This window comes from Alexandromys fortis, unplaced genomic scaffold (assembly GCF_014885135.2).
Source record: "Alexandromys fortis isolate MF-2015 unplaced genomic scaffold, M_Fortis_MF-2015_v1.1 scaffold_96, whole genome shotgun sequence".
Classification (NCBI taxonomy): Eukaryota; Metazoa; Chordata; class Mammalia; order Rodentia; family Cricetidae; genus Alexandromys; species Alexandromys fortis.
This window is the reverse complement of record NW_026068053.1, coordinates 4,834,121-4,848,631: the sequence shown is the minus strand read 5'-3', so window position 1 is coordinate 4,848,631 and position 14,511 is coordinate 4,834,121. Positions and strand designations below refer to the sequence as shown.

Genomic DNA, 14,511 nt, shown 5'->3' with positions numbered 1-14,511 from the left:
AGGGATAAAGGAAGGTTGGATAGGGGAGCAGGGAAGCACATATCTTAGTTAAGGGAGCCACCTTAGGGTTGGCAAGAGACTTGAACCTAGAGTGGCTCCCAGGAGCCCAAGGCGATGTCCCCAGTTAGTCCCTTGGGAAGCTGAGGATAGGGAACCTGAAATGACCCTATCCTATAGCAATACTGACGAATATCTTTCATATCACCATAGAACCTTCATCTGGTGATGGATGGAGATAGAGACAGAGACCCATACTGCAGCACTGGACTGAACTCCCAAGGTCCCAATGAGGAGCAGATGGAGGGAGAACACGAGCAAGGATGTCAGGACCACGGGGGGTGCACCCACCCACTGAGACAGTGGGGGCTGATCTATTGGGAGCTCACCAAGGCCAGCTGGACTGTGACTGAAAAAGCATGGGATAAAACCGGACTTTTTGATCATGGTGAACAATGAGGACTGATGAGAAGCCAAGGTCAATGGCAAGGGGTTTTGATCCTACTTCACGTTCCGGCTTGGTGGGAGCCTATCCAGGTTGGATGTTCACCTTCCTAGACATGGACGGAGGGGGGAGGACCTTGGACTTTCCACAGGGCAGGGAACCATGACTGCTCTTCGGATTGGAGAGGGAGGGGGAGAGGAGTGGGAGGAGGGGAAGAAGAGTGGGGGAGGAAGAGAAGAGTGGGGGGAGGGGGAGGGAAATGGGAGGCTGGGAGGAGGCGGAAACTTTTTCTTATTCTCAATAAAAAAAAGAAAAGCTCCCTAAAAAAAAAAAATACACGTAGATTCTAGATACTGTATGTTATTGTTTTGTCTTTAAATTTTTTGACTGCTGAGGAAGGAGTAATAGCTGCTAAGAGACATTGGATTATAAAAGTTGCTGGATTAGACGAACCTATATAATTTAAAAATGTCTTGACTTCAAAATGGGAGTAAAACAAACATTATGTTGGGGAAAGGATTATGCTTTTGTTCCCACAGTAAATGAAAGGCTGCAGATTCATTTAAAATTAATGATGATCAGGTTTGATTAAAGAAGACCCACTGAAAATCCTAGCTACAAACATAAAGAAATAAACCAATAAGAGCAAGACACATGATGCATATTTTAACTGCTCAAATATAAAACAACAACAAAAAATTTTTTGGCTGACTTGTGTACAATGCACAGTCTATACTTACAATAATACATAAACGGTTGCTACTTTTAAAAGTTTATGTATTTTCAGAACAAGGGGACCAAACACCAGTGAAAACTGAGGGCTCAGGTGATCTTGCATTTCAAAATGCCTCTGTTACAGTCTCCTCAAAATTCAAAACAGCTTCAAGGCTGCTGGCTGAGATGGTACAACCTCACAGACTACTCTAGCCTGGACTTCATTATTATCCCAATTTTCTGTAGGTACCCACAGACAAGTAGTCTAAAGAACAAGGCCCACATTCCCAAAAGATGGGTTTTGGGTGTTTATTATTTAAGGAGGTTTAGTTACAAATTGTTATTTGTCTTAGTTTTAAAAAAACTAAGCTATAGAGTTAAATTCAAAGATCTATTTCTAAAAGAAGCAAGGGGGATATGATATAGAAATGATGAGATTAAAGGGTAGATGATTGACTTTGCTTTAATCCAAAACAGAACTATTAATCTTAAATTTACATCTGTATGGATTTTGGTTTACTGATACAAATTTAAGGTTAATTTTGTTATGTTGTATGTATATTTCTACTCTTGTTTAGGGTATTGAGTTTACACAGTTCATTTAAAAATGTAGTATATAATAAAGAAATACAGACTAACAGTCATCTATAATAGTCATGTCAGGTATATTTTCAATGTCATAAACAGATATATTTAGATAGATAGATGGTCTTCAAACACTTCGAAGACCTACAGAATATGGCATTTAATATTTTCAACAACCTAAGGCTTTTCATGACAGTGAGACAAGTCTGCTCCTGACAGTGCCAATATACTTCAAAGAAAATGATAGGCATTGAAGAAACACAGTATGGAGTTTATTTTCCTTAGGGCAAAAGCTAGTCATTTGGGCAAAAAAACTACCCTTGCTGTTCTGTTGACAGTATACTGTCCAAACTTGACCAGCAGGGCATAAAAGGAGACTGCTGAACTTTGTCAATATGAGATAGGACAGTCCTTCCAAAGTCCCTGCTCTTCAGAAATGCCAGTCAGATATATTAGGCCTGTAGGCCAAAATTGGATGATCCAACATTATGGAAGAACCTAGGGTAACTGTCAATGCAGCCAGATGTCCCTGTCATTAGGTTTCATTTCACCCTTTCTGGGGTCTTTGACAGAGCTGAAGATTAGATAGTCACAGTTAAAGTATTCCTTGGTTATAATCAAATGTAAATTAGGTGTAAAACTTTAGTCACAAAGATAAGATAAATTACAGAGTATTTTCTCTAAACTAGTCAAATATAAATGAACTGGATATTGTAACTGTAACTCTTAATATTTGTTTTGCTATATATAATTTTACTATGTTAAAGTTAAAAATCTTACTCTTTATACAAAATGAGAGAAATGAGGACTATTCCTTTACACTGTGTGAATATATGTTCTATGATTATCTTAATAAAGAAGCTGACTGGCCAATAGCTGAATAGAATAAGGTTGGGAACAGACAAACTGGGAATGCTGTGAGAAAGAAGGGTGGAGTCAGGAGCAGATAGCGAGAGAAGCAAGATGGGAATGCTATACTCAGAAAAGGCATCAAACCATGCAGCAAAGTGTAGATAAGAAATATGGGTCAACTTAAATATAAGAGTTAGCTAGTAATAAGCTTGAGCTATTGGTTAAGCATTTATAATTAATATTAAGCCTCTGTGTGGTTACTTGAGAGTGGCTTGCAGGACAGAAACTTCCACCAACAGGCAATGAAAAGTAAATGCACTATTATATACTCTCAATAGATGCTATACTATATTTTCTCCCTATAAAATATCATCATGTTCCTGTCCCCATCTGTCACACACTTCTACCTCTTTCCTGATTCTAAGGACAGCTGATGGTCCATTTCCAAAGACTTTACAGGTGAAAAATTTTCAGAGATATAATTCCATTTTCCAATTGTTACAGGAAAAAAGTCAATGTCTCTGCCTTGTTCAACAATCCTTTGTGAAGCACTTCATCACTCTAGTTTAACTAAGTAACTCAACAGTTGCCTAAAAGATGGCAGCATGAACTCCTAACGTCTTGCCAACTGGAATGGAGCTGAGCCTAAGAGCTAGGCTCACAAGAGCTCCCGTACTCACTCACTCTAGTTCCCACAGAACAAGTCCATCAATCCCCAACCACAATAATGTGTATAGATGCTCCAGTTATTAAGAAGACACAATCTCTGTGACACTAACCAGAAGGTAACATTTTCATAAAAAAAGGTAAAGTCTTTAAAGAGACAGAGTACAGATAGTTATAGATTAAAATAAATAAAGAAAAATAAGCCATGTAAAAATGGAAAATTCACAGAGAGTCTGGATTATGTACATTGTGTTTTCTTTAAATTTTTTGACTGTGAAGGAGCTAAGTACAGAAAGACACTTCATTACATGGGCTACCAAGCTAAACCAGAATGGATTTCATGAGGGTATTATGACTTCAGAATTTGGGTCTAAGGATATGATGCTTTGGAAAGGGTCTTCTTTTGTTTTTACAGAGGATGAGACCCTGTGGATTTCTTCTATTCCAATATGGTATGATAGACCTCACCCTACTGAAAGATTGCTGTGAACACCCTCAAAAAATTACTTTGCTCAACTGCCAACTGAGATGAACCCAGCAGACAGGTTATTCCATAAAAGACCCGAATAACAGTGCCCCCATTCAGCAGGAAGCAGCTTGGAGAGAAAAAACTGCACCCATGTTCCCAAACATTGTTTATAAATGTTCTTTTACATTTAAAGGGGGATATGATATAGATATGAATAATTTACATTGGTATGGATTTTAAGGTCAATTTTGTTATATGTATATGTATTTCTGATATTGATTAAGGTATTGTGATTGTGTAGTTCATTTAAAATGTAATATATAATTAGGAAATATAGGTTGTTAATGGATAATCATCGATGATAGTAAAGCTTGTAGTCATGTTAGTTAGATTTTCTAGATATATAGAGATATATTTCAGTTAGATAGGCATTCTTCATATCTTTCAAAGACTGCAGAATATGGCATTTTAAATGTTTTAATAACTTAGGGCTTTTCATGACAATGAGACACGTCTGCTCCTGGCAGCACCAATCTACTTCAAGAGGAAGATGGGCATTGAAGAGGCTCCTTATGGAGTTTGATAGCCATTTGGGCAAGAAACTGCTCTTGCCTGGACTGATGCATGAACTGGACACAGAGAACCCGCAGAGAGAGGACTGCTGAACTTGCCTAAAGGTGAGATGGTCTTTCGGGGTTCCTGACTCATGAAAGAGTCTGTGAGACATTCTTCAGGACACAGCAGATAATGACTGAACTGTCTTTAAATTTTCCTGCTTCATGGAAATGTCTGCTGGATACTATGGGCCTGAAGGCCGAAGATGGATACCCCAACAGTACAGAGGAACTTTGGGTGACTGCCCAGGCAGCGAGATGTCTCTGTCATTTCTAGAGTTTTGAATTTCTTGTTTGTTTAGGAAATATTATATCCTTCTGGAGTCTTTGATGGAGTTTAAGAATGGATAGTTATAGTTTTCCTTAGTTACGATAAAAGATAAAGTAGATATAAATATTGTAACTGTAGTTCTTACTTGCTAACTGTTTTGCTGTATGTAATTTTACTATGTTAAAATGAAAGCCTTCTTTTTTGTTTAAACAGAAAAAGGGGAAATGATGGGGGAGAGTCTTCTGTTTTGTGTTAATTTCATTGGTTAAATAAAGAGACTGCCCTGGCCCTTTAATAGGACAGAAAATTAGGTAGGTGGAGTAAACAGAACAGAATGCTGGGAGAAAGAAGCTGAGTCAAGCAGTCGCCATGATTCTCCCACTCCAGACAGACACAGGTTAAGATCTTCCCTGGTAAGCCACCTCATGGGCTACACAGATTATTAGAAATGCATTAGATCAATATATAAGAGCTAGCCAATAAGAGGCTGGAACTAACGGGCCAGACAGTGTTTAAAAGAATACAGTTTCCGTGTAATTATTTCGGATAAAGCTAGCCAGGCGGGCGGCCGTGTGCCAAAAACGTAGCCCGCTGCTCCTATCACAACACCTTTGTGAAGCACTTCATCACTCTAGCTTAACTAAGTAACTCAACAGTCACCTAAAAGATGGCAGCATGAACTCCTAACGTCTTGCCAACTGGAATGGAGCTGAGCCTAAGAGCTAGGGCCACAAGAGCTCCCGTACTCACTCACTCTAGTTCCCACAGAACAAGTCCATCAATCCCCAACCACAGTAATATGTAGAGATGCTCCAGTTATTAAGAAGACACAGTTTCTGTGACACTAACCAGAAGGTAACATTTTCAGTATTATGATTCATGCTTACTAATTATTTTTTAACTCTGAGAGTACAACACCTTCACCAGGTCAGTCACTCCAGTAACATATGCTAACTGCAGAAACTTTAACAGATTTTGTTCATGCAAATATTATTGTGGGATCACTTATCTGTCAGCAATATACCTGTCTATATATCTGTCATCTACCTACCTATCATCTACCTAGCAATTATCTGTGATCTGTCTGTCTGTCTGTCTGTCTGTCTATCTACCTACCTATCATGCATCTATCATTTATGGTGGTTCAGCATATTTTTATAATTATGTCACAAATATTTTCAAGTTATTTTATATTCATTCCAAATATAACTGGAACTACCCTGGTAATTATCTCATCTGAACTGAAGATCTGTGAACAGTTGATGACTTCTAGGGGATAGGGTCAGTTTTCTTTGAGGGTGTGATAGGCTGACCACATTCTAGTGGATGGCCCCACACCTAGGAGTATAGAGTGGACAGGTCATTTATACCTCAAAAACTTCAAGGGATTGTGAGGTAGGACTGTGTCTGGAAGGAACCAGGGGAAGAATTTGGAGGCTGGGAGTAAAGAAGAAAAAGGAGAGAAAATTAGGAAAGCTAAGTTTTAGTATTCAGAGCAATGACCTAAGCAAGTGTTTGAAAGACTTACAGGATGGGTCAGTTACTTTTAAAGAAAGCGGTACTAAAGAATGCCAGGTGCTCTTAAAGAGTCAGTCTGAAGCGGGGTGGTGGTGGCGCACGCCTTTAATCCCAGCACTTGGGAGGCAGAGGCAGGCGGATCTCTGTGAGTTTGAGACCAGCCTGGTCTACAAGAACTAGTTCCAGGACAGGCTCCAAAGCCACAGAGAAATCCTGTCTCGAACCCCCCCCCCCCAAAAAAAAAGAGTCAGTCTGAAATGTCTCAATATTTTTTTCTTGATATACTAATAAGCTTGAACATCTTTTTGTGCATGGGTATAATTCTTTTTAAAAAAATGAATGTCCTTGGCTCATTTTCTATTTGAATTAGAACTAAATTAATTAGAATTAAAAAAGAATTAATTTTATTTTTAATTCTGTATATGTGTACATGCAGTATATTCAGGTAACTTCTTAGGACATAAGAGGTCATTGTTTCCCCTGGAGCTGGAGTCCTCTGCAAGAACATACACTCTTGACCACTGAACTATCTCTCCAGTCCAAAATGAGAGTATTTCTTCCAGGCTTATAAGAGTGGTTTCTGATAACAGCATTAATGCTTTAGTTTTCCAGTATTTCTTCCCAACTGTCATCTGTCTTTTAGATTTACTTTTAGTAGTTGCAGGAATTAATAAAGGCATGTGTGTGTGTGTGTGTGTGTACACTAATCTACATATACTGACTTCTTTTATTGAGACTTTTTCAACCCTTTCTGACATAAAAAATAAATCTATAGTTTACAAATACATTAAAATCATTCCCCAAATTCTTATCTTTTCAATTTTCTCCTAACATATGGCAGATGACTTACAAAAGAAATGAAAAAAAAACCCATCAGTGTATAGGAACATATGGCAGAAATAATAACTACACTGGGCCACCACTCACAAAATCCTACACCTTAAAGGAGAATACTCTTACTATTTGCTACCTATCCTTTAGGGTGTGTTTCAGGTGTATGCAGATACTCACATGTACAATACACACACGTTTAATTTGCAAAACATGGGATGATGTGTGTACAGAGTTTTTGGAAGTTTTTTTTGTTTAATACTATATTGTAAATATCCATCTGATTACTACTACAGCTTGATATCAGAGTGTTAATGGCTGTATTTGTGAAGCACAATTTAATTATATTATAAATATCTGGAGTTCTGTGATGAATATTCACATAGTGGTACCTTTTCTACTGATGCTACTTTATACTTCAACTTATTACACTTTATCAACATTTACCATTAACTCTCAAAATGGAAGAATACTTTTGCAGGACCTAACTGCAACTATCCCACACTTCCATTTTCTTTTCCTCAAAGAATCTAGATTTGAGTTTGTAACAGCTTCCTTCGCATCACCTACCTGGTTCAAAATCTTTTGGTTACATCCGCATTAGGTGTCACAATCATGTTACCAGGAACCACTGGGACTTATGTTCCCATCTTGGATAATACCATCCTTCTGTGTTCTGTCAGGTGTGTATATGGCTAAGTCAAAGGAAACTTCCTGTTTCAAATGTTTATCAAGCTGTAATCCCACTACCAGTGAACACTGGAGAGGCCACAGCGCTCTGTCAATACTCACTTCAGCAGCTCCAGGCTTTTGTGGTCCAGGGCGAGGCGAGCGTTTCCAGTCAAGTCTAGCTCTTGCAATTTAGGCGGCAGGTTTTCGGGTAACGTGATTTCACTCAGCTCATTACAGCTCAGATCTACACACTGACGGAACAATGGAAACAAGGTGATCTGGAGAGGCCGTAGATGAGCACTGACCACTACCAAGGCAGCTGCCTCACTCACTTAAGGATCTGGCTACATAAATTCTTTTCACTTTCTTTGACTCTACCATTAATCTTTTCCATTGACGTCTAGCTCTGCATTGAAGACAAAGCATTAATTGAAAAAAACAACAAAAAACCATTTTCCCATGGCTTCTATCTGTGCCTGCTTGGGCCTGCAGGGCTATAATTTCAAAATTAACATGAACTCCAAGGACCTTCTCAATGAAAAAGAAAAGAAAGACACACAACTTTAGAAACAAAAACAAACCTGGACATAAAGAAAATAAATAACAAATTTGAAAATGGGGAATAGGACTAAACAGCTTTTGAAAGATAAAACACAAACAGCTGATCGTACATTTATACAATGGAAAATTATTCAGCTGTTAAGAAAAAGGGAATTACGAAATTTTAGGAAATGAATGGAGCTAGAAAAAGTCATTCTGAGGTAAGTAACCCAGACCTCAAAAGGCAAATGTTGTATGTTTTCTCTTACATGTGGATGTTAGCTTTTAAGCTTTAGATGTGTGTGCTTCAATTCAAGTAATTACAGAGGTTAGATACCTAGTAAGGGGCCAGTTGACAGGAGGAAATCTTCCAAGGAAAGGGAAATAAGAGCAGAGTACTTTAAAAAGATAAAAGGGAAACTAAAATAGGAGAGTTAAATGAGGGAGGGGGACGGAAAGAAGGGTGAAAGGGGGAATATGGGAAGGGACAATTAACATCAAAGTGCATTTGAAAAGCCATATGGAAACCTAGTACTACAGAAGCTTTCTAAAATATATACAAATAGGAAAGAAATCTAAACAGAGTCGCCAAACAATAGGGTAGACAATGCTGCAACCAAACATCTTATGCCATCAAGTGAAACCTCAAGTGACAGGAACTGACTACATCTTTCTGAGTCTATTGGCCAAAGGTGTCCACGGAACCTCCAAATATTATTGATTACTTTTCACAACTTGAAACTAAGTCCCTATTGCTGAAGTAAATGTCATCAAACACAAGAGAAGTTAAAAGCTTCTACTGATTAGTATTCATGGTACTTAAGGTACTCTGCATGCTACTGGAGGAGAAATGTAATTAGTACCACCCTGCTACAAACCCTGAGATTACAACAGGAACCTGCCCGCATAGATACTGGAGCAATAGTGGACAAAGGAGGAGTAGCCAACCACTTTTTTATTGGATCTAAGGCCCAGTCCATGAGATGGATTCTTTATCTGACACTGCTGAAGTGGTCAATACCTGAAACTAGATAGTGAACCAGCTTAGAGGGAAAACCTATAATTATTTCGCTAAAAGAACACAGCAATAAAATGACTTCTGATGACATATCTACATATCACATGTATATACTGCTATACCCATAGTGCAGTGTCCCATACATATACTATATGTATGCATTGCTATAGCCACAGAGCAGTGTCCCATATATATCTCTCATATGTATACACTGCTATATCCATAGAGCAGTGTCCCATATAGATGCCTTATATGCATACACTGCTATGCTCATAGAGCAGAGCCTCACTCAACTGACGTTAGAGAAGCTTCTTGCTGCAGATGGGATTTAAGCACAGAGATCCACAACTGTACAATGTGCAGAGAGTGAGACACTTTGGAGCATTCAGTCCTAAAGGGGATGGATGTCTTCATCAAATCCTTCACCTCAGGCTCAGGGATTATGCAGAACAGTAGTTGGAGAGACTGTAAGGGCCAGGGTAGACAGATGACTCCAAGGAAACTGTCTTTCAGACCCAACATGACTGATAACATATGAACTCACAGAGACTGTGGCATCAGGCACAAGACCGGTACAGACTGAAACCAGATGGGATCCCAGTACTGATAGAAAGAAGTGGACATCAGGTCCCACTGCCACCCAGGAAGCTGTTTGCAAGTGATACACCTGTTGTCAAAGGAAACATCCACTTTCTCTAATGGACTGTCCAGGGTATATTGACCACATTCCAGGGAAGGCCATGCGCCCAGAGGTAGTTGGCCTTCAAAAACAAGCTCAATGGTAGTTTTGCTTTGTTGTGGCATTTTTTTGTCTTACTGGTCTTTTGCCTGTTTTGATTTTTGTTCTTATGGGATTTTTCATTATTTACTTCTTTGTTGTCTCTTTGTTTCTTATTTTTTATTTTTTGTTTGAAAGAGAGTGAGAGAATAAAGTTAGCTAAGTTAGAGGAACGGAACTGGGAGAAACTGGGGGGATGCATAATCAAAATATATTATATGAAAAACATTTAATTAAAAATTCATCCATTGAACTTGCACCAGAAATGTAGGAAATGATTAATAATGCAAGAACACAGAAGGCAAAATCAACCCTGGAAGATTGCATAGTGATCCAGGGAATGATAATAGCCGGTCCTTGGGAGGAAGAACTGGCCAGAACAGGAACCAGTGGGCAGAAAACACACTGTACCACCTGAGTAGTCTGTTATAGGGTGCCTGGCACATGTTTCTATAGCTTCGGTTACACTATAAAGAAGACCCAAGATTTTCACAGTGAAGGAAAGCAAAATGGCATAAAAAATAATAAAATGCAAAGCAAGCATGAGATTTTTGGCTGAAAAGACCTGAAGAGAAGTTACGAGGACACCCCATGCTGACTTCCACATTCCTCACAGTAGAATCACACTGCCCTCACCCACAGGCAAAGGAGGTCATCTCAGGGCTGCGTCTGAGGACCAATCACAGTGCATCACTTTGTACAAGGGCATCTGTAAGCAGCCGCTGAGTAAGGACAGGAGCTAACACTGGCCCCATTCTTATCTGCTCTGTAAGGTGAGACATGGTCTTGTAGAAAAGGACATAGTCTTGAATTCAGAAGCATCTGGAGAAACCAGAGTTTAAAAACAGATGGAAATACAGACAGTCAGAGTGCCATAATTTTATAGGAGAGAGAATGCGTAAGCCGAGCTCACTGCTGGTCCGTTCCTGTGGAGGCCAGAACAAAAGTGGCTTTAATGGCCTTCTCTCCTGCTTGCTGCTTCTTCTGAGCCCTTTGAAGATGCTCTGCCCCAAATGAGAGCTGACATCAGAGTCCCTGGTTTTCAGAACATTTCCTAAATGCCTATTGCTGAATCTGATTCCAGGACTTGGATGCTGGTTTCTGTCCCTGCTGCTATATGTGCATTACAGAAGCTGACCTGACTTCAAATCTATGAGCCCAACTGCTCTACCCACTTGCACCTTCACCCAGCTGCTTTCTTTTCATCACCTCGTGTTCTGGCCACCTAACCCAGCCTTCTCACCACATTCTGGAGATCTTCACAATTACGCACACCTTTTAACTGCACACTATCTTACAGGCTTGCTGGGCATAGCTGAGCCAGGCCAAACCACACTGCTGGTTCTGAGGTCGTATTCCTCCCTTGCTGATTAAGAGCTGATCTATATTGAGAGGAAAGTCTATCTATTTACAGCTTTTTAAAGCCACTGATTAAAAATAATCTAGAGTCCATTGCTTGGGGATGAGCTTACAGCATGTCAGAGTAACTTACGAAGAGAATGCAGGAAGCCACATTCAAGAGTCATAAGCCATGAAGCATCACAAACCATGAGACCTGACACACAGGTGGTGCGGGAGAATTGTCTGTATTCTGTTAATAATGTTTTAAATAAGCGCTGATTGGTCAGGCAGGAAGTATAGGCGGGAAAACCAGACAGGAAATAGAAATGATGCAAAGAGAACAAGAGAATTCTGGGAAGGAGGAAGTTGATTCCCCTCAGTCCTGTGCAGACCACCGAGGAAGCAGGATGTGATCTGCCAGCTGAAAAAGGTACTAAGCCACGTGGCAAAAATAGATCCAAATAATGGGTTAATATAAGCTACAAGAGCTAATAAGTAGCCTGAGCTAATGGGCCAATCAGCTTTATAACTTATAGAGATCTCTGTGTGATTTTCTTTGGGGCTAAACAGCTGTGGGAACCAGGCAGGACAGAAACCCCAACAAGCAGAATCTCATGTTACATACAGGATCTGAAGATGGGGTACTGAAATCCCACATACAAGCTGTTTTGACAAAGTCCCATTGGCAAAAACCCATTTCACAAATATTACAGAAAGTGACTACATTACTCCGCTGCCTCTATGCAGCTCAGGGACCCCAAAGTGAAGAACGGAGTACCAGCTTCACACCCACCTTAGTTTCTTGAGATGTCAGCCACCAATGGCCTAGGCATGGACCCAGGCCCAGGTCCAAACCCTACTTACGTTGTGATATGGGTCATGCTTCTCTCACTAGGTGGCTGGTAGACAGGAAACTGGCTGGATACATCAGGGAGTTAAAGGCCAGCCTGGGACAAATGAGACTATGTCTTAAAAACAAACAGAAGGGGAAAACACCCAATGGCACCAAGGAAGCTGTGACTAGACACTTGCTTCTGAAGACTGGAAGTCATGAACACTGGAGAAATGGAGCTGAATAAAACATGAGCTTATCCTGAGTTCTGTCTCTACAACCCATGTAAATGCAGAAGAGAAAAACTCCACACAAGTTGTCCTCTGGCCTCCAGCATATCACAGTATACACATGCCCAAACATACATTATACACACACCATATCAATAAACCAAGTTTTAAAATAGGCTACAGGGTTCATCTGCAGTGAAGACTTTTAAGGGTTTATTAATCATTTGGAATCAGGAATTTTCTTTTGGAAATTTTAAATGTATAAATATGCCATATATGTGCATACATGCATGCGTGCGTGCTTGTGTGTGTACAGGTATAAAACCCTATTTTTCCCAACAGCAATTTGGAAACATAAAGAACACTTGCTATTACTTGAACTCCAGCTATCAGCCTCCTGAAAAACCAATAATTACTGTATCTGTTTGTAATGGGGGAGCTAGATATGGGAAATGCTACATCATAAGACAAAGAACCAAAAGAAACTAATTTGAAAACAGCACCAGAAGCAAACGTTTAAAAGGGAGCTCAGGGCTGCAGAAATGGTTCAGCAGCTAAGAACACTGGCTGCTCTTGCAGAGGACCAGAGTTTGGTGTTCAGCACCCACATGGAAGCTCACAACCTCCAGTTCAAGGAGATCCAGCACCCTCTCTGGCCTTCACTGGTGTGCACAGGATGTACTTTATTTTTAAGAAACTATCCCCACCAGGAAAAAAGTGAACAGAATTTTAAACGGAGGCATAACTATGTTAGAGAGAATAGCAGAAAAAGAAGGAAACAGAAAGTACTGATTCCAGAATCCAGAAGCCCAAGGAAAAACCTAGAATAGGATTCGTTTTTCACTCTGTAAGACCATATAGTGAAAATCTGAGCATTTTAAATGTCTATTTCTAATTCCTTCTCTTCTCACCTCTACAGGGGCTAAGGCATGACGGTTAGTGTCAACTGACAATCTGACAGAGTCTAGAATTACCAGTGAGCCAGGTCTCTAGGCAGAACTGTGGGGGAATATCTTGATTAAATTAAGTGATGTGAAAAGACCCCATCTTACTTGTAGGCGGACTCACCTAAACTGCAAGAACAGAGAGAGTGAGTTCTGCACAGGCATGTTTCATCCCTCTCTGCCGGCTGTGGGGACAGTATGACCAGGCAGCAGCTCCAAGCCCCGTTGCTCTGGCTTCTTCCCCAGGATGAATGGTATCTTGAATTGTGAGCTAAAATAAATCCTTTCTCCCTTGAGCTACTTCTGTCAGGGTATTACCACAGCCGCTAAAAATAACTAAGGTAGAAGTAATGAAAGCCAGGATTTCGAGAGGGCCAAGAAACCACCTGACAGCAGCACAAGAGAACACTTCCTAAGTAGAAGCTCAGTAGCACAGACACAGAGCAAAAATAATAAATGTGACCTCCTGAAACTGAGAAGCTTCTGCAAAGGAAAGGACACAGTCAACAAGACAAAATGGCAGCCTACAGAATGGGAAAAGATCTTCACCAACCCCAAATCGGCCAGAGGGCTGATTTTCAAAATATACGAAGAACTCAAGAAACTAAACTTCAAACTACTAAATAATCGAATTAAAACATGGGGTACAGATCTAAACAGAGAATTCTCAACAGAAGAATCTCAAAAAACTGAAAGACACGTAAGGAAATGCTCAACATCCTTAGCCACCAGAGAAAAGAAACCTAAACAACTTTGACATATCATCTTGCATTGATCAGAAGGTTAAGATAAAAAACATTGATGGTAGTTTATGCTGGAGAGGATGTGGAGTAAGGGGAACATTCCATTTTACAGCCACTGGAAACCAGTATAGCAGCTTCTCAGAAAACGAGGAATCAGTTTACCTCAAGACCCAGCAATATCACTAGTGGGCAAATACCCAAAGGAGATACAGTCACACCACAAGGACATCTGTTCAACTATGTTCACAGCAGTATTATTTCTAATAGCCAGAACCCGGAAACAGCCTAGATATCCTTCAACCAAAGAACGAACAAAGAAAATGTGGTACATTTACACAATGAAATACTACTCAGCAATAAACAAAACAGAACAACCAAAAAAAAAAAAAATGACATCTTGAAACCTGCAGGCAAATGGATGGAACTGGAAAAAACTATCACGAGTGAGGTA

At 39.9% G+C, this 14,511-nt stretch overlaps 1 protein-coding gene across 1 annotated transcript in view; it reads right to left on the bottom strand.

The window, feature by feature from the left end:
- Phlpp1 (PH domain and leucine rich repeat protein phosphatase 1) overlaps positions 1–14,511 on the bottom strand; it is a 226,459-nt gene that overhangs the window by 24,692 nt on the left and 187,256 nt on the right. The window contains exon 13 of the mRNA XM_050119746.1: positions 7,755–7,885. Coding sequence (XP_049975703.1) covers positions 7,755–7,885 — 131 coding nt within the window. The remainder of the gene's footprint in view (positions 1–7,754; positions 7,886–14,511) is intronic.